The 27,427-nt window shown below is 47.7% G+C and overlaps 1 protein-coding gene across 1 annotated transcript in view; it reads right to left on the bottom strand.

Annotated features, from left to right (window-relative positions):
• The window catches only part of LOC134983529 (uncharacterized), a 166,272-nt gene that overhangs the window by 7,327 nt on the left and 131,518 nt on the right, over nucleotides 1-27,427 (bottom strand). The window contains exons 6-11 of the mRNA XM_063949184.1: nucleotides 14,176-14,353; nucleotides 5,416-5,564; nucleotides 3,315-3,506; nucleotides 2,348-2,465; nucleotides 2,171-2,268; nucleotides 1,004-2,030 (exon numbers count right to left, since the gene is read on the bottom strand). Of these exons, the coding sequence (XP_063805254.1) occupies nucleotides 1,004-2,030; nucleotides 2,171-2,268; nucleotides 2,348-2,465; nucleotides 3,315-3,506; nucleotides 5,416-5,564; nucleotides 14,176-14,353 (1,762 nt within the window). The remainder of the gene's footprint in view (nucleotides 1-1,003; nucleotides 2,031-2,170; nucleotides 2,269-2,347; nucleotides 2,466-3,314; nucleotides 3,507-5,415; nucleotides 5,565-14,175; nucleotides 14,354-27,427) is intronic.

Genomic DNA, 27,427 nt, shown 5'->3' with positions numbered 1-27,427 from the left:
ACATGATGTGAAGGGGAGAGCAGGAGTATAATAGGGGCTGATGTCTCCTGATATATGAGATACACCAGAGAGTGTGAGGAGGAGACTGGTCAGATCTCTGGGCTGCTAGCACACAGTGACATGATGTGAAGGGGAGAGCAGGAGTATAATAGGGGCTGATGTCTCCTGATGTATGAGATACACCAGAGAGTGTGAGGAGGAGACTGGTCAGATCTCTGGGCTGCTAGCACACAGTGACATGATGTGAAGGGGAGAGCAGGAGTATAATAGGGGCTGATGTCTCCTGATGTATGAGATACACCAGAGAGTGTGGGGAGGTGACTGGTCAGATCTCTGGGCTGGTAACACACAGTGACATGATGTGAGGGAAGAGCAGGAGTATAATAGAGGCTGATGACTCCTGATGTATGAGATACACCAGAGAGTGTGGGGAGGAGACTGGTCAGATCTCTGGGCTGGTAACACACAGTGACATGATGTGAGGAGGAGAGCAGGAGTATAATAGGGACTGATGGCTCCTGATGTATGAGATACACCAGAGAGTGTGGGGAGGAGACTGGTCAGATATCTGGGCTGGTAACACACAGTGACATGATGTGAGGGGGAGAGCAGGAATATAATAGGGGCTGATGGCTCCTGATGTATGAGATACAACAGAGAGTGTGGGGAGGAGACTGGTCAGATATCAGGTCTGGTAACACACAGTGACATGATGTGAGGGGGAGAGCAGGAGTATAATAGGGGCTGATGTCTCCTGATGTATGAGATACACCAGAGAGTGTGGGGAGGAGACTGGTCAGATCTCTGGGCTGGTAATACACAGTGACATGATGTGAGGGGAGAGCAGGAGTATAATAGGGGCTGATGTCTCCTGACTCTCCCACTGGGAAAATACATATTCCACATTAGTTTGTACTGACAGAGGAGGGTGTAGGATAAGAGATTGCGGTAGTGACTGAGCAACGAGAATATGTGACTTCTGTAATAAGTGTTTATTACTCACCTGTGCCGATATCTGTAGGGATTTCCTCCTCCTTACAATTCTGATCACCCCACACATACGTCTCTTCTTCTCCCTCTAGATCTTCTGCCTTTATATCAGTCACATACGTCTCTTCTTCTCCCTCTATATCTTCTGCCTTCATATCAGTCACATACGTCTCTTCTTCTCCCCCTATATCTTCTTCCTTTATATCAGTCACATACGTCTCTTCTTCTCCCTCTATATCTTCTGCCTTTATATCAGTCAAATACGTCTCTTCTTCTCTCTCTATATCTTCTGCCTTTATATCAGTCACATACGTCTCTTCTTCTCCCTCTAGATCTTCTGCCTTTATATCAGTCACATACGTCTCTTCTTCTCCCTCTATATCTTCTGTCTTTATATCAGTCACATACGTCTCTTCTTCTTCCTCTATATCTTCTGCCTTCATATCAGTCACATACGTCTCTTCTTCTCCCCCTATATCTTCTGCCTTTATATCAGTCACATACGTCTCTTCTTCTCCCTCTATATCTTCTGCCTTCATATCAGTCACATACGTCTCTTCTTCTCCCTCTATATCTTCTGCCTTCATATCAGTCACATACGTCTCTTCTTCTTCCTCTATATCTTCTGCCTTCATATCAGTCACATACGTCTCTTCTTCTCCCCCTATATCTTCTTCCTTTATATCAGTCACATACGTCTCTTCTTCTCCCCCTATATCTTCTGCCTTTATATCAGTCACATACGTCTCTTCTTCTCCCTCTATATCTTCTGCCTTCATATCAGTCACATACGTCTCTTCTTCACCCTCTATATCTTCTGCCTTCATATCAGTCACATACGTCTCTTCTTCTTCCTCTATATCTTCTGCCTTCATATCAGTCACATACGTCTCTTCTTCTCCCTCTATATCTTCTGCCTTTATATCAGTCACATACGTCTCTTCTTCTCCCTCTATATCTTCTGCCTTTATAACAGTCACATACGTCTCTTCTTCTCCCTCTGTACCTTTGACTTTAATATTATTTAATTGGGCTTCACCCTATGTAAACCATTAATAAAAGATTGTAAAATTGTTGATTTCAGTAATAGATTAAACAATACAAATATAATGACACACACAGCTGCTTTACAGATCATACAGTGACTGTCACTTTGGGTGAGACCCTAAATCCCACCTACCTGATCCTCCTGTGGGATCCTGTGATTCTCCTCTGTACAATCCTGGGAATACAGAGGACGGGGACATCTCTCTGGGGTATCTCTGTTACTGGGCCCATCTGTAGGAGACACACAGTGACTGAGTACAGTGTATATATGTGATTATCAGATGATGTGTGTATATAGGGGCCCCCATACCTGCTCTCCCCTGTACAATACATGACAGTCTCCTCTTAGCCAGTGATGTGAGGGGCCGGTGATTCTCCATCATCACGTCCTTGTACAGACCCCTGTGTTCCTCTATATACTCAACCTCCTGCATGGAGACATAGACAGTGACATCCTGACACCTTATAGGAACCTGACACACACAGTGATACAGTTATCACCCAAACACATCCCCTGGTGTTACTGTATAATGCCCCATTCCCAGCAGTCACCTCTCCAGTCATCACCCAGACACATCCCCTGGTGTTACTGTATAATGCCCCATTCCCAGCAGTCACCTCTCCAGTCATCACCCAGACACGTCCCCTGGTGTTACTGTATAATGCCCCATTCCCAGTAGTCACCTCTCCAGTCATCACCCAGACACATCCCCCGGTGTTACTGTATAATGTCCCATTCCCAGCAGTCACCTCTCCAGTCATCACCCAGACACATCCCCCGGTGTTACTGTATAATGTCCCATTCCCAGCAGTCACCTCTCCAGTCATCACTCATACACGTCCCCTGGTGTTACTGTATAATTCCCCATTCCCAGCAGTCACCTCTCCAGTCATCAGCCAGACATGTCCACTGGTGTTACTGTATAATGCCCCATTCCCAGCAGTCATATCTCCAGTTATCGTCCAGACACATCCCCCGGTGTTACTGTATAATGTCCCATTCCCAGCAGTCACCTCTCCAATCATCACCCAGACACATCCCCTGGTGTTACTGCATAATGTCCCATTCCCAGCAGTTACCTCTCCAGTCATCACCCAGACACATCCCCTGGTGTTACTGTATAATGTCCCCTTTCCAGCAGTCACCTCTCCAGTCATCACCCAGACACATCCCTCGTGTTACTGTATAATGCCCCATTCCCAGCAGCCACCTCTCCAGTCATCACCCAGACACATCCCCTGGTGTTACTGTATAATGCTCCATTCCCAGCAGTCACCTCTCCAGTCAGCAACTGAATGATCTTGTTGGTGAGTTCCAGGATCTTCTGGTCATTGTGTCTCTCATGTGTCAGTGAGTGAGGTGGAGGCACCGTGATGGGGCTCTGGATTTTACTCAGTCCTCCTGATACATGGGGATGGCTGCTCGGTGTCTCAAACTCATTGGATGTCTTCTTCACTATTGTGTAATCCTGTGTAATGGTGGAGACATCATATATCAATATATACACTCCCAGATCCCCTCACCTCCCAAGTCATGTCCCTATATTATTACTATAGAAATAAGTGACGTCACTGTGACACTCCCAGATTCCCTCACCTCCACAGTTATGTCCCTGTATTATTACTATTGATATGTGATGTCACTGTGACACTCCCAGATCCCCTCACCTCACCAGTCATGTCCCTATATTATTACTATAGATGTAAGTGATATCACTGTGACATTCCCAGATCCTCTCACCTCCCCAATCAGGTGGCTGTATTAATACTATAGATATGTGACATCACTGTGTCACTCCCAGATCCCCTTACCTCCTCAGTCATGTCCCTGTATTATTACTATAGATATAAGTGATTTTACTGTGACGCTCCCAGATCCCCCAAACTCCCCAGTCATGTCCCTGTATTATTACCGTAGATATAAGTGACCTCACTATGATGCTCCGATTGCCTCATCTCCAAAGTCATGTCCCTGCATTATTACTATAGATAAAAGTGACGTCACTGTGACACTCCCAGATCCTCCCCAGTCATGTCCTTGTATAATTACTTAAGATATAAGTGACGTCACTGTGACGCTCCCAGACCCCCTCACCTCCCCAGTCATGGCCCTGTATTATTACTATATATATGTGATGTTATAGTGGCACTCCCAGATCACCTCACCTCCACAGTCAAGTCCTTGTATAATTACTTTAGATATAAGTGACGTCGCTGTGACGCTCCCAGACCCCCTCACCTCCCCAGTCACGGCCCTTTATTATTACTATAGATATGTGATGTTATAGTGACACTCCCAGATCACCTCACATCCCCAGTCATGTCCCTGAATTATTACTATAGATATAAGTGATGTCACTGTGACACTCCCAAATTCACTCACATTCCCAGTCATGTCCCTGCATTATTACTATAAACTGCATTTGAAGGGGGAAGGGGAAAAGGGATATTGTTGCACAGTAGACTAAATTTAAGTAGATTCTACTATTAATTACAAATGTTGGTTTTTTGTCGAAAAAACCCTAATGTCAGTTCTATAATATGTGAATACATAGATAGGGGGTGCTACCACAGATCATGTAATAACTTCTCTCTTCCTTGTTTCCAGTTATTACTATAGACAAAAGTGACATCACTGTGATGCTCCCAAATGCCCTCACTTCCCCAGTCATGTCCCTGTATTATTGCTAGAGATATATGTGACGTCACTGTGACACTCCCAGATCCCCTCACCTCCCCAGTCATGTCCCTGTATTATTACTATAGATATAAGTGACATCACTGTGATGCTCCCAGATCTCTCACCTCCCCAGTCATGTCCCTGTATTATTGCTAGAGATATATGTGACGTCAAAGTGATGCTCCCAGATCCCATTACCTCCCCAGTCATGTCCCTGTATTATTACTATAGATATAAGTGATGTCACTGTGACACTCCCAGATCCCCTCACCTCCCCAGTTATGTCCCTGTATAATGACTACAGATATAAGTGATGTCCCTGTGACGCTTCCAGATCTCCTCACCTCCCCAGCCATGTCCCTGTATTATTAATATTGCTATGTGACATGACTGTGACGCTACCAGAGCTCCCCACCTCCACAGTCAAGTCCCTGTATTATTACTATAGATATAAGTGATGTCACTGTGATGCTCTAAGACCCCCTAACCTCCCCAGTGACAACCCTGTATTATTACTATAGATATGTGACCTCATGGTGACGCTCCGATTCCCTCACCTCCCCAGTCATGTCCATGTATTATTACTGTAGATATAAGTGATGTCACTGTGACACTCCCAGATCCCCTCACCTTCCCAGCATGTTCCTGTATTGTTACTTTAGATATAAAGTCACTGTGACGCTCCCAGATCCACTCACCTCCCCAGTCAGCAGGTAGATGATCTCCAGGGTAATATTTATTATCCTCTCAGTCCTGTGACTCCTGTCCTTGTCCATCCTCAGTGAATCAGAGAGAATACAGAACGTGTGATGTGTAGTAAAGACTCCGATCCCCACAGCTGGAGTTCCTGGAATAAATATAATACATAAAACATATTGCACATGTAACATAGTAAATGTGGAATAGAGTGGTCATTAAGTCTCCTACTTCCCCACAGCCATAGAGTCCTGGTCATTGTCTCCGAGGTTCCTGTGACCCAGCCCCATAAGGCTGTTCTGCATAGTGGGCCTGATCTAGAGTGTAGCCCTATTGTAGGTGGAGTCACAGTGAGCCGATGTACGGTACACCGCTCATGTGCACGACCTGTATGGAGCATGTGCTCTATGTGTCCCGAGTTGTCAGACGAGTATGGCTGCAGCCATGAAGTGGTGTACGGGTGAGAATTGGTTGTGAAGTGAAAGGGTATCCTGAGGGAAATTTCATGGACTCATTCATGGAGCTGCGGCGTACAGTCTCCGTGACCTCAGGTTTCACACATCCAGCCGATGGTGTAGCAAAGGTGGCAGGAGACAGGCAAGGGGGTGGCAGGAGACAGGCAGGAGAAAGGTGGCAGGAGACAGGCATGGGGTGGCAGGAGACAGGCAAGGGAAAGGCGGCAGGAGACAGGCAGTGGAAAGGCGGCAGGAGACAGGCAGTGGAAAGGCGGCAAGAGACAGGCAGGAGAAAGGCGGCTGGAGACAGGCAAGTAAAAGGCGGCAAGAGACAGGCAGGGGAAAGGCGACAGGAGACAGGCAGGGGAAAGGCGACAGGAGACAGGCAGGGGAAAGGCGACAGGAGACAGGCAAGGGAAAGGCGGCAAGAGACAGGCAGGAGAAAGGCGGCTGGAGACAGGCAGGGGAAAGGCGGCAAGAGACAGGCAGGGGAAAGACGACAGGAGACAGGCAGGGGAAAGGCGGCAGGAGACAGGCAGGGGAAAGGCGGCAGGAGACATTAGTTGTTCTCAGGAGATTTAATAATTTCTTAATGATTTGTAATAAAAGTTGAAGTTTTATTCTTTGAGAATATCTCATTATTTCTTCACAAGAGTGTGCCCACAAAGAAGTCTACTTTCTTTCTCTTGTCACTGTGACACTCCTAGGACCCCTCACCTCCCCAATCATGTCCCTGTATTATTACTATAGATATAAGTGATGTCACTGTGACATTCCCAGATCCCCCTCATCTCCCCAGTCATGTCCCTGTATTATTACTATAGATATTAGTGATGTCACTGTGACACTCCCAGATCCCCCTCATCACCCCAGTCATGTCCCTGTATTATTACTATAGATATAAGTGATTTCACTGTGACTCTCCCAGATCCCCTCACCTCCCCAGTCATGTCCCTGTATTATTACTATAGATATAAGTGATGTCACAGTGACGCTCCCAGATCCCCTCACCCCCCAGTCATGTCCCTGTATTTTATATATATATATATATATATATATATATATATATATGACGTCAGAGTGACTATCCCAGATCCCCTCACCTCCCCAGTCATGTCCCTGTATTATTTCTATAGATATAAGTGATGTCACTGTGACACTCCCAGATCCCCTCACCTCCTCAGTCATGTCCCTGTATTATTTATATAGATATAAGTGACAGAGTGACTATCCCAAACCCCCTCACCTCCCCAGTCATGTCCCTGTATTATTACTATAGATATAAGTGATGTCACTGTGATGCTCCCAGATCCCCTCACCTCCCCAGTCATGTCCCTGTATTATTACTGTAGATTATAAGTGATGTCACAGTGACACTCCCAGGAGTGTGATATTCATTTGCTTCATACTGCTCCAATTATCATTTGTTACACATGCCAGGGATATTATGGTCTCTGCCTTAATATATCCTAGAATTTGAGCAATATCTTCAATTCCCACAATTACATATAATAAAATTAATAATAATAACAACGACACGAAAGGCTGCACCCCAGTATAAAAATATTAACATATGTCTTTATTAAGATGACACCACAGGTTGCTCCTCCTGAATAATAATAAAAGGACACCACAGGCTATTCCCCCTGTATTATAATAACAGGACACCACAGGCTACACCTCCTATATAATAATAAGAATTTACTTACCAATAATTCTATTTCTCGTAGTCCGTAGTGGATGCTGGGAACTCCGTAAGGACCATGGGGAATAGCGGCTCCGCAGGAGACAGGGCACAAAAGTAAAGCTTTAGGACTACCTGGTGTGCACTGGCTCCTCCCCCTATGACCCCCCTCCAAGCCTCAGTTAGGATACTGTGCCCGGACGAACGTACACAATAAGGAAGGATTTTTGAATCCCGGGTAAGACTCATACCAGCCACACCAATCACACCGTACAACTTGTGATCTGAACCCAGTTAACAGCATGATAACAGAGGAGCCTCTGGATAGATGGCTCACAACAACAATAACCCGATTTAGTTAACAATAACTATGTACAAGTATTGCAGACAATCCGCACTTGGGATGGGCGCCCAGCATCCACTACGGACTACGAGAAATAGAATTATCGGTAAGTAAATTCTTATTTTCTCTGACGTCCTAGTGGATGCTGGGTACTCCGTAAGGACCATGGGGATTATACCAAAGCTCCCAAACAGGCGGGAGAGTGCGGATGACTCTGCAGCACCGAATGAGAGAACTCCAGGTCCTCCTCAGTCAGGGTATCAAATTTGTAGAATTTAGCAAACGTGTTTGCCCCTGACCAAGTAGCTGCTCGGCAAAGTTGTAAAGCCGAGACCCCTCGGGTAGCCGCCCAAGATGAGCCCACCTTCCTTGTGGAATGGGCTTTTACAGATTTTGGCTGTGGCAGGCCTGCCACAGAATGTGCAAGCTGAATTGTATTACAAATCCAACGAGCAATAGTCTGCTTAGAAGCAGGAGCACCCAGCTTGTTGGGTGCATACAGGATAAACAGCGAGTCAGATTTTCTGAATCCAGCCGTCCTGGAAACATATATTTTCAGGGCCCTGACTACGTCCAACAACTTGGAGTCCTCCAAGTCACTAGTAGCCGCAGGTACCACAATAGGTTGGTTCAGATGAAACGCTGAAACCACCTTAGGGAGAAAATGAGGACGAGTCCTCAATTCCGCCCTGTCTGAATGGAAGATCAGATAAGGGCTTTTACAGGATAAAGCCGCCAATTCTGACACGCGCCTGGCCGAGGCCAGGGCCAACAGCATGACCACTTTCCATGTGAGATATTTTAACTCCACAGATTTAAGTGGTTCAAACCAATGTAACTTTAGGAACCCCAAACTACATTGAGATCCCAAGGTGCCACTGGAGGCACAAAAGGAGGCTGTATATGCAGCACCCCCTTGACAAACGTCTGAACTTCAGGAACTGAAGCCAGTTCTTTCTGGAAGAAAATCGACAGGGCCGAAATTTGAACCTTAATGGACCCCAATTTTAGGCCCATAGACACTCCTGTTTGCAGGAAATGCAAGAATCGACCTAGTTGAAATTCCTCGGTCGGGGCCTTACTGACCTCGCACCACGCAACATATTTTCGCCAAATGCGGTGATAATGCTTTGCGGTTACATCCTTCCTGGCTTTGATCAGGGTAGGGATGACTTCATCCGGAATGCCTTTTTCCTTCAGGATCCGGCGTTCAATCGCCATGCCGTCAAACGCAGCCGCGGTAAGTCTTGGAATAGACAGGGTCCTTGCTGGAGCAGGTCCCTTCTTAGAGGTAGAGGCCACGGGTCGTCCGTGAGCATCTCTTGAAGTTCCGGGTACCAAGTCCTTCTTGGCCAATCTGGAGCCACGAGTATAATTCTTACTCCTCTCCGTCTTATAATTCGCAGTACTTTTGGTATGAGAGGAAGAGGAGGGAACACATATACTGACTGGTACACCCACGGTGTTACCAGAGCGTCCACAGCTATTGCCTGAGGGTCCCTTGACCTGGCGCAATACCTGTCCAATTTTTTGTTTAGGCGGGACGCCATCATGTCCACCTTTGGTTTTTCCCAACGGTTTACAATCATGTGGAAGACTTCTGGGTGAAGTCCCCACTCTCCCGGGTGAAGGTCGTGCCTGCTGAGGAAGTCTGCTTCCCAGTTGTCCACTCCCGGAATGAACACTGCTGACAATGCTATCACATGATTTTCCGCCCAGTGAAAAATCCTTGCAGCTTCTGCCATTTCCCTCCTGCTTCTTGTGCCGCCCTGTCTGTGTACGTGGGCGACTGCCGTGATGTTGTCCGACTGGATCAGCACCGGCTGACCTTGAAGCAGAGGTCTTGTTTGGCTTAGGGCATTGTAAATGGCCCTTAGCTCCAAGATATTTATGTGAAGTGATGTCTCCAGGCTTGACCACAAGCCCTGGAAATTTCTTCCCTGTGTGACTGCTCCCCAGCCTCGCAGGCTGGCATCCGTGGTCACCAGGACCCAGTCCTGAATGCCGCATCTGCGGCCCTCTAGAAGATGAGCACTCTGCAACCACCACAGGAGAGACACCCTTGTCTTTGGTGACAGGGTTATCCGCTGATGCATCTGAAAAAGCGATCCGGACCATTTGTCCAGCAGGTCCCACTGGAAAGTTCTTGCGTGGAATCTGCCGAATGGAATTGCTTCGTAGGAAGCCACCATTTTTCCCAGGACCCTTGTGCACTGATGCACTGACACTTGGCCTGGTTTTAGGAGGTTTCTGACTAGTTCGGATAACTCCCTGGCTTTCTACTCCGGGAGAAACACCTTTTTCTGGACTGTGTCCAGGATCATCCCTAGGAATAGAAGACGTGTCGTCGGGATCACCTGCGATTTTGGAATATTGAGAATCCAACCGTGCTGCCGCAACACTACTTGAGATAGTGCTACCCCGACTACCAACTGTTCCCTGGATCTTGCCCTTATCAGGAGATCGTCCAAGTAAGGGATAACTAAAACTCCCTTCCTTCGAAGGAGTATCATCATTTCGGCCATTACTTTGGTAAAGACCCGGGGTGCCGTGGACAAACCAAACGGCAGCGTCTGAAACTGATAGTGACAGTTCTCTACCACAAACCTGAGGTACCCTTGGTGAGAAGGGTAAATTGGGACATGGAGATAAGCATTCTTGATGTCCAGAGACAGCATATAATCCCCTTCTTCCAGGTTCGCCAATCACCGCTCTGAGTGACTCCATCTTGAATTTGAACCTTTGTATGTAAGTGTTCAAGGATTTCAGATTTAAAATAGGTCTCACCGAGCCGTCCGGCTTCGGTACCACAAACAGCGTGGAATAATACCCCTTTCCCTGTTGTAGGAGGGGTACCTTGATTATCACCTGCTGGGAATACAGCTTGTGAATGGCTTCCAATACCGCCTCCCTGTCGGAGGGAGACGTCGGTAAAGCAGACTTTAGGAAACGGCGAGGGGGAGACGTCTCGAATTCCAATTTGTACCCTGAGATACCACCTGAAGGATCCAGGGGTCCACCTGTGAGTGAGCCCACTGCACGCTGAAATTTTTGAGACGGGCCCCCACCGTGCCTGAGTCCGCTTGTAAAGCCCCAGCGTCATGCTGAGGACTTGGCAGAAACGGGAGAGGGCTTCTGTTCCTGGGAACTGTCTGTTTGCTGCAGCCTTTATCCTCTCCCTCTGCCACGGGGCAGAAATGAGGAGCCTTTTGCCCGCTTGCCCTTATGGGGCCGAAAGGACTGCGCCTGATAATACGGCGTCTTCTTATGTTGAGAGGCTACCTGGGGTAAAAATGTGGATTTCCCAGCCGTTGCCGTGGCCACCAGGTCTGTTAGACCTACCCCAAATAACTCCTCTCTTTTATAAGGCAATACTTCCATATGCCTTTTGGAATCAGCATGACCTGACCGCTGTCTTGTCCATAACCCTCTTCTGGCAGAAATGGACAGCGCACTTACTCTTGATGCCAGTCGGCAAATATCCCTCTGTGCATCACGCATATATAGAAATGCATCTTTTAAATGCTCTATAGTCAGTAATATACTGTCCCTATCTAGGGTATCAATATTGTCAGTCAGGGAATCCGACCAAGCCACCCCAGCACTGCACATACAGGCTGAGGCGATTGCTGGTCGCAGTATCACACCCGTGTGAGTGTATATACATTTTAGGATATTTTCCTGCTTTCTGTCAGCAGGTTCCTTAAGGGCGGCCGTATCCGGGGACGGTAGTGCCACCTGTTTAGACAAGCGTGTGAGCGCTTTATCCACCCTAGGGGGTGTTTCCCAATGTGCCCTATCCTCTGGCGCGAAGGGGTATGATGCTAATAACTTTTTAGGAATTAACAGTTTTTTATCCGGGGAAACCCACGCTTCATCACACACTTCATTTAATTCCTCAGATGCAGGAAAAACTACAGGCAGTTTTTTCTCACCAAACATAATACCCTTTTTAGTGGTACTTGTATTATCAGAAATATGTAAAACATTTTTCATAGCCTCAATCATGTAACGTGTGGCCCTACTGGAAGTCACATTCCTCTCTTCATCGTCGACACTGGAGTCAGTATCCGTGTCGGCGTCTGTATCTGCCATCTGAGGTAACGGGCGTTTTAGAGCCCCTGATGGCTTTTGAGACGCCTGGACAGGCACAGGCTGAGTAGCCGGCTGTCTCATGTCATCTATCTTTTGTAAAGAGCTGACACTGTCACGTAATTCCTTCCATAAGCTCAACCACTCAGGTGTCGACTCCCTAGGGGGTGACATCTCCATTACAGGCAATTGCTCCGCCTCCACACCATTTTCCTCCTCATACATGTCGACACAATCGTACCGACACACAGCACACACACAGGGAATGCTGTGATAGAGGACAGGACCCCACTAGCCCTTTGGGGAGACAGAGGGAGAGTATGCCAGCACACACCAGAGCGCTATATATATATACAGGGATAACCTTATAGAAGTGTTTTCCCCTTATAGCTGCTGTTTTATTAATACTGCGCCTAATTAGTGCCCCCCTCTCTTTTTTAACCCCTTTCTGTAGTGTATGTAACTGCAGGGGAGAGCCAGGGAGCTTCCCTCCAACGGAGCTGTGAGAGAAAATGGCGCCAGTGTGCTGAGGAGATAGGCTCCGCCCCTTTTCGCAGACTTTTCTCCCGCATTTTTATGGATTCTGGCAGGGGTTAAAATATATCCATATAGCCCTGGGGGTTATATGTGATCTATGTTTGCCAGCCAAGGTGTTTTTATTGCTGCTCAGGGCGCCCCCCCCCCCCCAGCGCCCTGCACCCTCAGTGACCGCAGTGTGAGGTGTGTATGAGGAGCAATGGCGCACAGTTGCAATGCTGTGCGCTACCTTGGTGAAGACTGATGTCTTCTGCCGCCGGTTTTCCGGACCTCTTCTTGCTTCTGGCTCTGTAAGGGGGGCGGCGGCGCGGCTCTGGGACCGGACTCCGAGGCTGGGCCTGTGTTCGGTCCCTCTGGAGCTAATGGTGTCCAGTAGCCAAGAAGCCCAAGCTGGCTGCAAGCAGGCAGGTTCGCTTCTTCTCCCCTTAGTCCCTCGATGCAGTGAGCCTGTTGTCAGCAGGTCTCACTGAAAATAAAAAACCTAAAACTAAACTTTCACTAAGAAGCTCAGTAGAGCCCCTAGTGTGCACCCTTCTCTGGCGGGCACAAAAATCTAACTGAGGCTTGGAGGGGGGTCATAGCGGGAGGAGCCAGTGCACACCAGGTAGTCCTAAAGCTTTACTTTTGTGCCCAGTCTCCTGCGGAGCCGCTATTCCCCATGGTCCTTACGGAGTTCCCAGCATCCACTAGGACGTCAGAGAAAATAATAATAATAATACTTACAGGACACCACAGGCTGCTGCTCCCTCTGTATAATAATAACAACTGTATTCCACAGGCTGCTCCTCCTGTATAATAATAATAATGACTGGATTCCACTGGTTGCTCCTCCTGTATTATAATAATAACAACAGGACACCACAGGGTGCTCCTCCTGTATAATAATAATAATAATAAAAAAACAAAAAACAACAACAATACACTACAGGCTGCTCCCCCTGTATAATAAAAATAATAACAACAACACGACACCACAGGTTGCTCCCTCTAAAAAATAATACTAATAATAATAACAGGACACCACAGTCCGCTCCCCCTGTATTATTATTATAATAATAATAATAATAATAATAACAACAACAAAAACAACAACAACAAGACACCACAGGCTGCTCCCTCTCTATAATAATAATAATAATAATAATAGGACACCACAGGCTGCTCCTCCTGTATAATAATAATAATAATAATAATAATAATAGGACACTACAGGCTGCTTCCCCTGTATAATAATAATAATAATAATAATAATTATTATTATTATTATTATTATTATTATTATAACAGGACACCACTGGCTGCTCCTCCTGTATAGTAATAATAATAATAATAATAATAATAATAATAATAATAACAACAACAACAACATGACACTACAGGCTGCTCCCCCTGTATAATAATAATAACAGGACACCAAAGGCTGCTCCCCCTGTATAATAATAATAACAGGACACCACAGGCTGCTCCCCCTGTATAATAATAATAAAATGGCACCAGAGGCTGCTCCCCCTGTAAAATAATAACAGGACACCACAGGCTGCTCCCCCTGTATAATAATAAAAATAACTGGCCACTACAGGCTGCTCCCCCTGTATAATAATACTAACAGAACACCACAGGCTGCTCCCCCTGTATAGTAAGACGCCATTACCTGATCTCCACGGACACTGGGAGGCTGCAGCAGTCGATGAACACAGACTATCTGCATTTGGAACGCACAATACGGAAGTAAGGTGGAACGCACAGGCAGGAAGAAGGGCATGATTGGCAAAGACTGCTTCCTGGTTACTGGCCGCTCCTCTCCGACACCCCGGCCACAGCCCCGCCCTCTGCAAATACTATTACCATATATGTCCTCAGTGCAGGAGGCCGGCGGCCATTTTCTTGTAGACTAGTCCGGCAGCAGCAATAGGTTCCCTGGCCGTGTAGTGACGTCAGGAGCGGCGGCCATTTTCCCCTGGTCTGAGCTCCGCCTTCCTTCTATCATTCCCACAAGGCAGCAGGAGCAGAGAGCAGCCATTGCTGTGTCTGGCAGCAGGTAATGATATTATTATTATTATTCTATAGGCTGAGCAGCTCTGGTGTCAGGTTCTGTACTACAGGGGGAGCAGCCTCTGGTGCCTTGTTATAGTGCAGCTGGAGCAGCCTCTGGTGCTGCATTATCCATACCTCCCAACATGACCCTCTCCAGGAGGGACACAATGCTCTGCTTCTGGACTTTTTTCTTAATTTATGATTGCAGCACCTGTTTTGAGAAGGTTAATAGATAAGAAAGGTATTTCAGCACAAGTGATGGCAATCATACATTAAGAGGGAAGTCCAGGAGCAGAGCATTCTGTCCCTCCTGGAGAGGGTCATGTTGGGAGGTATGCATTATCCCTGTACAGGTGGCTGACACTCTAGTGTCCTATTACTGTAATACAGGTGGTGCAGACCCCGCCGTTACTGTAATACAGGGGGCGCAGACCTCGCCGTTACCGTAATACAGGTGGCGCAGACCCCGCCGTTACCGTAATACAGGTGGCACAAGACCACACTGTTACCGTAATTCTATACACGGGACATTACAGGTGTTGTGTCCTGTGGCATTGTGCTGTACAGGGGGAGCGGCCTGTGATGTCATAGTATACAGGAGGAGCAGCCTGTGTTGTCATAGTATACAGGGGTAGCATCCTGTGTTGTCATAGTATACAGGAGGAGCAGCCTGTGTTGTCATAGTATACAGGGGTAACATCCTGTGTTGTCATAGTATACAGGAGGAGCAGCCTGTGTTGTCATAGTATACAGGGGTAGCATCCTGTGCTGTCAATAGTATACAGGGGGAGTGGCCTGTGTTGTCATAGTATACAGGGGTAGCATCCTGTGTTGTCATAGTATACAGGAGGAGCGGCATGTGTTGTCATAATATACAGGGGTAGCATCCTGTGTTGTCATAGTATACAGGAGGAGCAGCCTGTGTTGTCATAGTATACAGGAGGAGCAGCCTGTGTTGTCATAGTATACAGGGGTAGCATCCTGTGCTGTCAATAGTATACAGGGGGAGTGGCCTGTGTTGTCATAGTATACAGGGGTAGCATCCTGTGTTGTCATAGTATACAGGAGGAGCGGCATGTGTTGTCATAATATACAGGGGTAGCATCCTGTGTTGTCATAGTATACAGGGGTAGCATCCTGTGTTGTCATAGTATACAGGAGGAGCAGCCTGTGTTGTCATAGTATACAGGGGTAGCATCCTGTGCTGTCAATAGTATACAGGGGGAGTGGCCTGTGTTGTCATAATATACAGTGGTAGCATCCTGTGCTGTCATAGTATACAGGAGAAGCGGCCTGTGTTGTCATAATATACAGGGGTAGCATCCTGTGCTGTCATAATATACAGGAGTAGCATCCTGTGCTGTCAATAGTATACAGGGGGAGTGGCCTGTGTTGTCATAATATACAGTGGTAGCATCCTGTGCTGTCATAGTATACAGGAGAAGCGGCCTGTGTTGTCATAATATACAGGGGTAGTATCCTGTGTTGTCATAATATACAGGGGGAGCATCCTGTGCTGTCATAGTATACAGAGGGAGTGGCCTGTGTTGTCATAATATACAGTGGTAGCATCCTGTGTTGTCATAATGCCTGTGGTATCCTACTCTACAGGGGGAGCAGCCTGTGGTGTCCTGTTGTTGTTATTATTGTTATACAGAAGGAGCAGTCTGTGGTGTCCTGTTATTATTATACAGAGAGAGCAGCCTGTGGTGTACAATTATTATTATTATTATTATTATTATTATTATACAGGGTGGAGTAGCCATTGGTGTCTTATTATTATTATTATTATTATTATTATACAGGGGGAGCAGCCTGTGGTGTCCTGTTATTATTATTGTACAGTAGGAGCAGCCTGTGGTGTCCTTTTTTTATTCAGGATGAGCAGCCTGTGGTGTCCTGTTATTATTATACAAGGGAAGCAGTATTATTATTATTATTATTATTATTATACAGGGGGAGTAGCCTGTGGTATCCACTTATTATTAGTATTATTATTATTATAATGTCCTGTCATTATTATTATACAGGGGAAGCAGGCTGTGGTGTCCTGTTATTGTTAGTATACAGGGGGAGCAGCATGTGATGTCCTGTTATTATTATTATTATTATTATTATTATTATTATTAACAGGACATCACAGACTGCTACCCCTGTATACTAACAATAACAGGACACCACAGGCTGCTTTCCCTGTATAATAATAATAATGATAGGACATTCTATTATTATTATTATTATACAAAAGGGAGCGGCCTGTGGTGTCCTGTTGTTGTTGTTATTATTATTATTATTATTATTATTATTATTATACAAAACGGAACGGCCTGTGGTGTCCTGTTGTTGTTGTTGTTGTTGTTGTTATTGTTATTATTATTTCTCTTACGTCATAGAGGATGCTGGGGTCCACATTAGTACCATGGGGTATAGACGAGTCCACTAGGAGCCATTGGCACTTTAAGAGTTTAATAGTGTGCTCCTCCCTCTATGCCCCTCCTACCAGACTCAGTTTAGAAAATGTGCCCGGAGGAGCTGGTCACAGCTAGGGGAGCTTCTTTAGTTTTACTGTTTTCTGAGAATAATTTAGACACAGAGAGGCTGCTGGCAACAGCCTCCCTGCTTCGTGGGACTTAGGGGAGGAGTAGTGTCCGCCCTGCAGGGTCTGAGCCACTATCTCCGCTGACAGGACACTGAGCTCCTGAGGGTGATAATCGTTAGCCGCCCCAGGTGACCGCTCACTCCCGCAGCATGCCGCCAACCCCTAACAGAGCCAGAAGAATTCCGGTGGCGAGTGAGTCACTGGCCCCCCGTGACAAGCGGGGAGCAGGTGTGAAGATGGCCGCAACAGGGTCGGAGCGCGGTATGGACCGCGCTCCGAAGGCTCAGCGGTACATTGTGCGGCGCTGTGAGGGGCGCCCTGAGCCAGCGCCTATACCCTACACTGGTCACTCACACTGTCAGGGACCTCGGTAACGCTGCCAGCACCATTCCTCAGGCCAGTATAAAGAAGTGAAGAGCGGGAAGCAGCGCCATGATCAAGGGGCGGAGCTTCTCAGAGCGGACCCAGCAGCTCACCAGCGCCATTTTCCTGCCTGCAGATCCACTACAGTGACGCTGACAGTGAGAGCTGTCCCTCCACGCAACTCCAGCTATCCTGTGTGGTACTAGGGGGTTGTAGAAGGGAGGGGGGCTGTGTAATTACTGTGTAGCTATTAAGGTACACAGTCAGCGCTAGGTAGTGATATGGGGGTCATTCCGACCCATTAGAACGCAGCAGTTCTTTGCTGTGGTGCGAACGGGTCGGAATTGCGCATGCGTGGCGTTCGCAAAGCGCACGTGCGTCATTGCCAGGCGACTACAGTCGCCGGGCAACAATGCTCACAATGAAAAAAGACGCAGCACTTAACGCAGGAAGATTGACAGCGGAGAGGCGGTTCCGGGGCGGATACTCACCGTTGGATGCCGTTTTCGGGGAGTGGTCGTCCGAACGCAGGTGTTTCCAGCAAACGGAAGGCGAATGTCTGACGTCAAAGCCGGGAGGAACATCGCTGGATCCGTAGCACAGGATAAGTAGATCCAGCCTTACTCCTAGGTTGCTGGAAACTTTTTTAGCTTAGCAGGAGTGCACAAGTGATCGCAGCCCTGCTAAGCTAAAATACACTCCCCCATAGGCGTGGATTAGTTCATCGCACCAGCAGCAAAAAATTGCTGGCTGCAATCAACTCGGAATAACCCCCATTGTCTCTACCTAGGGAAGCGCTGCGTGTGCGCTGACTCCAAGCTCTGTGCTTCTCTGAATTATTTGGGGGGGAAAACGGTGTCTGGCATTTTCCTGTGTGAGTGTGGGTTTATGTTTCTCACATAACCATGTCCAGGGATTCTGTGTCTTATGCTACAGAGGACGCTTCTTCTCCAGAAGAGTCCATTTCCTGTACCCAGGAATGTAATGTTTTGTCTCAGATTCCTGTTACTGAGCCAGAATGGCTAGCTTCTATTAAGGGACTGATCTCTGAGATCTCTACCAGGGTAGCCCATACTGAGACTGAAACTTAGGCTTTAAAGCAGATGGCAGGGTGGTCTGGTTCCATTCCTATCCCTTAGAAAACCCCTAGCGTGTACCCTCAGAAACGTGCACTTGCCCAGATTACGCAGGATGACACGGATACCGACTCAGACACGGCGGACGGTGATGGGGATGTGCTGAGCAGGGCGGCATCCCTTGCAAAGGGTGTGCAGCTGATGATTGAAGCCATTAGAGATGTGTTACACATTACTGAGACACCACCTGTGCAGGTTGAGGAGGCTTACTTCACAGACAATAAGAAAGCCTCGCTAACCTTCTCGACATCCAGAGAATTAAACGCTATATTTGTTAATTCCTGGGAAGACCCGGAGAAAAAATTCCAGATCTCCAGAAAGATTCTGGTTGATTTTCCCTTCCCTGAAGAGGATAAGAAAAGTTGGGAAACCCGCCCATAGTTGACACATCTGTCTCCAGGCTATCAAAAAAAGTGGTTTTACCTGTCCCGTGTTCTGCCGCGTTGAAAGAACCGGCTGATCGTAAGATTGACACAACGCTCAAATCCATATACACTGCGTCAAGGGTGGTGTTAAGGCCTACTATTGCCTGGGTGTGGATCTCTAAAGCTATAGTAAAGTGGTCAGGCACGGTACTAGAGGGCTTAGATACAATGGATAGGAGTGACATTGAATTGTTTTTATGCAACATTCAGGATTCTGCATGGTTCATGGTGGAATCTGTCAAAGTCGAAAAATATTGCAGTACACACACCACGTGTAAACTACACACAGATGGCCTCCCTGCGTGCACTTGTTCTGTCGTGCGTGTGCATATCCGCAATTTGCTTATGGTCTCTCCCGCTGTCCATTAGTGCGTGGTATGAGTATTTACGGTAGAGTTTGTGAATGCATGGAAGGCTAGGGGACAGACCAAGGTTATAAGGTGGTGTTTGGTATCCAGCTGTAGGGTATTTTAAGGGTAACATTCCGGTGTTGGTTTGAGGAAAATCGCATGTTCCTGCGGATAGTTATGTGCAGAAGCAGAATATAAACTGTATTTACTGTACATTATGCGGCGGGAATCCAGAGGAGACCACCCACAAGAGCAGTTGAGAAAGACATCGCCCACCTTTTCAAACCGACCTCTCCTGTACTGTAAATGTGCATCCCTGTGTCCAATGGACAAAGAGATTACAGTATCTATTGTATTGGTTTTTGGAAGAATTGTATAAAGAGAGCCTGCTGCAGGCCTGGTCATCTATCTGATGACGGAGGACCGGAACGGGTAGCGCAAGCGAATCCACTCACGTATGTACCATTGAATGTAGCCATTTACTCTGTTATATTATATTATATTGTATTGTTTGTATTGTAACCCCCTTTTAGCAATAATCCACTGTGGTGTCGTAACCCAGCGGTAAAATCACAATTGGTGTCGTGTCTTCATTGCCCTGCTAAGGTTTAAAGCGTAATATCATTGCATAGCATAACTGTTAAGGGTTTGCGGTGTAACTCAGGGTGTGTACGCGCTGTGAGTACTTTGTACCGTCAGCGTGGCGTTTGTACGCGAAGTCCGTACGCAGTACGGGACTTTGTACGCTAATAGCGTACAAAGAGCATAGAGTGTGTGATAAGTACAGCGGCCGAAGCAGCTCCATGGTAAAGTGTATTTAAGGTGTGTTTACGGTATAGCTTTCTTTCCTAAGGATATTTTAGCATTATCAAATCCATGAAGGATCTGGGTACGCTGAATGCAAGAACATATTCCATGTACACCTCAGCTCACAGGGGACTCTGGCTATGCCAATGGTCTGCAGACGTGGACTCCAGGAAAAGTGTGGAGAACCTACTCTACACAGGTCAGGCTCTATTTGGGGAAGCGTTGGTAAGTCACCTTTTCTTCTCTCAGCTCCACCTTCTACAAAGAAACCCTTTTCTCTGACGTCCTAGTGGATGCTGGGACTCAGTAAGGACCATGGGGAATAGCGGCTCCGCAGGAGACAGGGCACAATAATAAAAGCTTTAGGATCAGGTGGTGTGCACTGGCTCCTCCCCCTATGACCCTCCTCCAAGCCTCAGTTAGATTTTTGTGCCCGGCCGAGAAGGGTGCAATCTAGGTGGCTCTCCTGAGCTGCTTAGAATAAAAGTTTAGTTTTAGGTTTTTTTTTATTTTCAGTAAGTCCTGCTGGCAACAGGCTCACTGCATCGAGGGACTAAGGGGAGAAGAAGCGAACTCACCTGCGTGCAGAGTGGATTGGGCTTCTTAGGCTACTGGACATTAGCTCCAGAGGGACGATCACAGGTACAGCCTGGATGGGTCACCGGAGCCGCGCCGCCGTCCCCCTTACAGAGCCAGAAGAGACGAAGAGGTCGAGTGAAATCGGCGGCAGAAGACGATCCTGTCTTCAGACTAAGGTAGCGCACAGCACCGCAGCTGTGCGCCATTGCTCTCAGCACACTTCACACTCCGGTCACTGAGGGTGCAGGGCGCTGGGGGGGGAGCGCCGTGAGACGCAATATTAAAGATAAACCTTAGGTTGGCAAAAGAATACATCACATATAGCTCCTGGGCTATATGGATGTATTTTAACCCCTGCCATTTTTACACAAAAGAGCGGGAGATAAGGACGTCGTGAAGGGGCGGAGCCTATCTCCTCAGCACACAAGCGCCATTTTCCCTCACAGCTCCGCTGGAAGGACGGCTCCCTGACTCTCCCCTGCAGACCTGCTACAGAATCAGGGTAAAAAAGAGAAGGGGGGGCACTATTGGCAGCAAATAACAATATAAACAGCAGCTATAAGGCAATAACACTTATATAAGGTTATCCCTGTATATATATATATAGCGCTGGGTGTGTGCTGGCAGACTCTCCCTCTGTCTCTCCAAAGGGCTAGTGGGGTCCTGTCCTCTATCAGAGCATTCCCGGTGTGTGTGCTGTGTGTCGGTACGTGTGTGTCGACATGTATGAGGAGGAAAATGATGTGGAGGCGGAGCAATTGCCTGTGTTAGTGATGTCACCCCCTAGGGAGTCGACACCTGACTGGATGATCGTATTTAAAGAATTACGTGATAATGTCAGCACTTTGCAAAAAACTGTTGACGACATGAGACAGCCGGCAAATCAATTAGTGCCTGTCCAGGCGTCTCAGACACCGTCAGGGGCCCTAAAACGCCCGTTACCTCAGTGGGTCGACACAGACCCAGACACAGATACTGAGTCTAGTGTCGACGGTGACGAGACAAACGTAATGTCCAGTAGGGCCACACGTTACATGATCACGGCAATGAAGGAGGCATTGAACATTTCTGACACTACAAGTACCACAAAGAAGGGTATTATGTGGGGTGTTAAAAAATTACCAATAGTTTTTCCTGAGTCAGATGAATTAAATGAGGTGTGTGATAAAGCGTGGGTTTCTCCCGTCAAAAAACTGCTAATTTCTAATAAATTATTAGCACTGTATCCTTTCCCGCCAGAGGTTAGGGCGCGTTGGGAAACACCCCCTAGGGTAGATAAGGCGCTCACACGTTTATCTAAACAAGTAGCGTTACCGTCTCCTGATACGGCCACCCTAAAAGAACCAGCTGATAGAAGGCTGGAAAATATCCTAAAAAGTATATACACACATACTGGTGTTATACTGGGACCAGCAATCGCCTCAGCCTGGATGTGCAGTGCTGGAGTCGCATGGTCGGATTCCCTGACTGAGAATATTGATACCCTGGATAGGGACAATATTTTGTTAACTATAGAACATTTAAAGGATGCATTACTATATATGCGTGATGCACAGAGGGATGTTTGCACCCTGGCATCAAGAGTAAGTGCTATGTCCATCTCTGCCAGAAGAGCGTTATGGACGCGACAGTGGTCAGGGGATGCGGATTCCAAACGACATATGGAAGTATTGCCGTATAAAGGGGAGGAGTTATTTGGGGCTGGTCTATCGGACCTGGTGGCCACGGCAACGGCTGGAAAGTCCACCTTTTTACCCCAGGTCACTTCACATCAGCAGAAAAAGACACCGTCTTTTCAAACTCAGTCCTTTCGTTCCCATAAGTACAAGCGAGCGAAAGGCCACTCCTTTCTGCCTCGGGGCAGAGGAAGAGGAAAAAGACTGCACCATGCAGCCGCTTCCCAGGAGCAGAAGCCCTCCCCTGCTTCTGCCAAGTCTTCAGCATGACACTGGGGCTTTACAAGCAGACTCAGACATGGCGGGGGCCCGTCTCAAGAATTTCAACGCGCAGTGGGCTCACTCGCAAGTGGACCCCTGGATTCTACAGGTAGTATCGCAGGGGTACAAACTGGAATTCGAGGCGTTTCCCCCTCGCCGGTTCCTGAAGTCTGCTTTACCAAAGTCTCCCTCCGACAGGGAGGCAGTTTTGGAAGCCATTCACAAGCTGTATTTCCAGCAGGTGATAATCAAGGTACCCCTCCTACAACAGGGAAAGGGGTATTATTCCACGCTGTTTGTGGTACCGAAGCCGGACGGCTCGGTGAGACCAATTTTAAATCTGAAATCCTTGAACACTTACATAAAAAGGTTCAAATTCAAGATGGAGTCACTCAGAGCGGTGATAGCGAGCCTGGAAGAAGGGGACTATATGGTGTCTAAGGATGCTTATCTCCACGTCCCAATATACCCTTCTCACCAAGGGTACCTCAGGTTTGTAGTACAAAACTGTCATTATCAGTTTCAGACGCTGCCGTTTGGGTTATCCACGGCTCCTCGGGTCTTTACCAAGGTAATGGCCGAAATGATGATTCTTCTTCAAAGAAAAGGCATCTTAATTATCCCTTACTTGGACGATCTCCTGATAAGGGCAAGATCCAGGGAACAGTTAGAAGTCGGAGTAGCACTATCTCAGGTAGTGTTACGTCAGCACGGGTGGATCCTAAATATTCCAAAATCGCAGCTGATTCCAACGACACGTCTACTGTTCCTAGGAATGATTCTGGACACAGTCCAGAAGAAGGTGTTTCTCCCGGAGGAGAAGGCCAGGGAGTTATCCGAGCTAGTCAGGAACCTCCTAAAACCAGCCCAGGTGTCAGTGCATCAGTGCACGAGGGTCCTGGGAAAAATGGTGGCTTCTTACGAAGCGATTCCATTCGGAAGATTCCATGCAAGAACGTTTCAGTGGGATCTACTGGACAAATGGTCCGGATCGCATCTTCAGATGCATCAGCGGATAACCCTGTCACCAAGGACAAGGGTGTCTCTTCTGTGGTGGCTGCAGAGTGCTCATCTACTAGAGGGCCGCAGATTTGGCATTCAGGATTGGATCCTGGTGACCACGGATGCCAGCCTGAGAGGCTGGGGAGCAGTCACACAGGGAAGAAATTTCCAGGGCTTGTGGTCAAGCATGGAAACATCTCTTCATATAAACATTCTGGAACTAAGGGCCATTTACAATGCCCTAAGTCAAGCAAAACCCCTGCTTCAGGGTCAGGCGGTATTGATCCAATCGGACAACATCACGTCAGTCGCCCACGTAAACAGACAGGGCGGCACGAGAAGCAGGAGGGCAATGGCAGAAGCTGCAAGGATTTTTCGCTGGGCGGAAAATCATGTGATAGCACTGTCAGCAGTGTTCATTCCGGGAGTGGACAACTGGGAAGCAGACTTCCTCAGCAGACACGACCTTCACCCGGGAGAGTGGGGACTTCACCCAGAAGTCTTCCACCTGATTGTAAACCGTTGGGAAAAACCAAAGGTGGACATGATGGCGTCCCGTCTAAACAAAAAACTGGACAGATATTGCGCCAGGTCAAGGGACCCTCAGGCAATAGCGGTGGACGCTCTGGTAACACCGTGGGTGTACCAGTCAGTGTATGTGTTCCCTCCTCTGCCTCTCATACCAAAAGTACTGAGAATCATAAGAAGGAGAGGAGTAAGAACGATACTCGTGGTTCCGGACTGGCCAAGAAGGACTTGGTACCTGGAACTTCAAGAGATGCTCACGGAAGACCCGTGGCCTCTACCTCTAAGAAAGGACCTGCTCCAGCAGGGACCTTGTCTGTTCCAAGACTTACCGCGGCTGCGTTTGACGGCATGGCGGTTGAACGCCGGATCCTGAGGGAAAAAGGCATTCCAGATGAAGTCATCCCTACCCTGGTCAAAGCCAGGAAGGATGTAACCGCAAAACATTATCACCGCATTTGGAGAAAATATGTTGCGTGGTGTGAGGCCAAGAAGGCCCCTACAGAGGAATTTCAACTGGGTCGTTTCCTCCATTTCCTGCAAACAGGACTGTCTATGGGCCTAAAATTAGGGTCCATTAAGGTTCAAATTTCGGCCCTGTCGATTTTCTTCCAGAAAGAACTGGCTTCAGTGCCTGAAGTTCAGACATTTGTAAAAGGGGTACTGCATATACAGCCTCCTTTTGTGCCTCCAGTGGCACCTTTGGATCTCAATGTTGTGTTGAGTTTCCTAAAGTCACATTGGTTTGAACCACTCACCACTGTGGACTTAAAATATCTCACATGGAAGGTGACGATGCTGTTAGCCCTGGCTTCAGCCAGGCGTGTGTCAGAATTGGCGGCTTTATCATATAAAAGCCCTTACTTAATTTTTCATTCTGACAGGGCAGAATTGAGGACTCGTCCTCAATTTCTCCCTAAGGTGGTTTCTGCTTTTCACATGAACCAACCTATTGTGGTACCTGCGGCTACTAGGGGCTTGGAGGACTCCAAGTTACTGGACGTAGTCAGGGCCCTGAAAATATATGTTTCCAGGACGGCTGGAGTCAGAAAATCTGACTCGCTGTTATCCTGTATGCACCCAACAAGCTGGGTGCTCCTGCTTCTAAGCAGACGATTGCTCGTTGGATTTGTAATACAATTCAGCTTGCACATTCTGTGGCAGGACTGCCACAGCCAAAATCTGTAAAAGCCCATTCCACAAGGAAAGTGGGCTCATCTTGGGCGGCTGCCCGAGGGGTCTCGGCTTTACAACTTTGCCGAGCAGCTACTTGGTCAGGGGCAAACACGTTTGCTAAATTCTACAAATTTGATACCCTGGCTGAGGAGGACCTGGAGTTCTCTCATTCGGTGCTGCAGAGTCATCCGCACTCTCCCGCCCGTTTGGGAGCTTTGGTATAATCCCCATGGTCCTTACGGAGTCCCAGCATCCACTAGGACGTCAGAGAAAATAAGATTTTACTTACCGATAAATCTATTTCTCGTAGTCCGTAGTGGATGCTGGGCGCCCATCCCAAGTGCGGATTGTCTGCAATACTTGTATATAGTTATTGTTACAAAATTCGGGTTATTCTTGTTGTGAGCCATCTTTTCAGAGGCTCCTTCGTTGTTATCATACTGTTAACTGGGTTCAGATCACGAGTTATACGGTGTGATTGGTGTGGCTGGTATGAGTCTTACCCGGGATTCAATATCCTTCCTTATTATGTACGCTCGTCCGGGCACAGTATCCTAACTGAGGCTTGGAGGAGGGTCATAGGGGGAGGAGCCAGTGCACACCACCTGATCCTAAAGCTTTTATTATTGTGCCCTGTCTCCTGCGGAGCCGCTATTCCTCATGGTCCTTACGGAGTCCCAGCATCCACTACGGACTACGAGAAATAGATTTATCGGTAAGTAAAATCTTATTTTCTTCATCTGCACTGCAGTCATTTCGGGCCGCTAAGACTAAAAAGTCCAAGCCTCCTACCACCTTCTTTAGAGGAGGTCGTACAAAATCAAAAAAACCTGCACCTGCAGGTTTTCAGGACCAGAAGCCGGCTTCTGGTACATTAAAATCTTCAGCATGACGGTGGACTGCGGAGCCTGGAGGATGGATGGGTGGGAGCGAGACTCAGGCGTTTCAGCCACGTCTGGGTGTCGTCCGGCCTGGATCCCAGGGTGCAGGATATTGTGTCCCAGGGGTACAGGCTGGAGTTTCAAGATCTCCCACCTCACCGATTCTTCAAATCAGGCTTACCAGCTTTATTGGCAGACAGGGCTAACCTGCAGGAAGCCATCCAAAACTTGGAAAAGTCAGAGTTCTTTGTTCCAGTTCCACCTCATCAGCAAAGTAAGGGTTACTGTTCAAACCTTTTCGTGGTACCGAAACCGGATGGTTCGGTCAGGCCAATTTTGAACTTGAACTTCAAAATGGAGTCTCTGAGGGCAGTCACCTCAGGTCTGGAGGAGGGGGAGTTTCTGGTGTCCCTAGATATCAAGGATTCGTACCTCCACATTCCCATTTGGCCGCCGCATGAGGTTTGCACTGTTAGACAATCACTATCAGTTCCAGGCACTGCCATTCGGTCCACGGCACCGAGGGTCTTCGCCAAGGTGATGGCAGAGATGATGGTTCTCCGAGAGACATAGAGTGAACATAATTCCATATCTGGATGATCTGCTGATAAAGGCATCGTCCAGGGAGAAGTTGTTACAGTCCATTGCTCTTACGACTCATCTGCTCAGGGAGCACGGTTGGATCCTGAACCTTCCAAAGTCCCATTTGGAGCCGACAAGGAGATTGTCTTTCCTGGGCATGATCCTCGACACAGAGGTGCAGAGGGTGTTTCTTGGTGGAGAAGGCGTTGGTGATACAATCCATGGTCCGGGATGTCTTGAAGCCTGCCCGGATATCGGTCCATCAGTGCATTCGCCTTCCGGGAAAGATGGTTGCCTCTTACGAGGCTCTACAGTACGGAAGATTTCATGCCCGTCATTCCAACTTGATCTCCTAGACCAGTGATCGGGATCTCGCCTACACATGCACCAGAGGATACGTCTGTCGTCGAAAGCAAGGATTTCACTCCTCTGGTGGCTGCAACTGCCTCACCTTCTGGAGGGCCGCAGGTTTGGGGTTCAGAACTGGATCTTCTAACCACGGATGCA

This window comes from Pseudophryne corroboree (assembly GCF_028390025.1).
Source record: "Pseudophryne corroboree isolate aPseCor3 chromosome 3 unlocalized genomic scaffold, aPseCor3.hap2 SUPER_3_unloc_17, whole genome shotgun sequence".
Taxonomy (NCBI): domain Eukaryota; kingdom Metazoa; phylum Chordata; class Amphibia; order Anura; family Myobatrachidae; genus Pseudophryne; species Pseudophryne corroboree.
The sequence above is the reverse complement of the archived record's forward strand: the minus strand, read 5'-3'. Positions and strand labels throughout refer to the sequence as shown.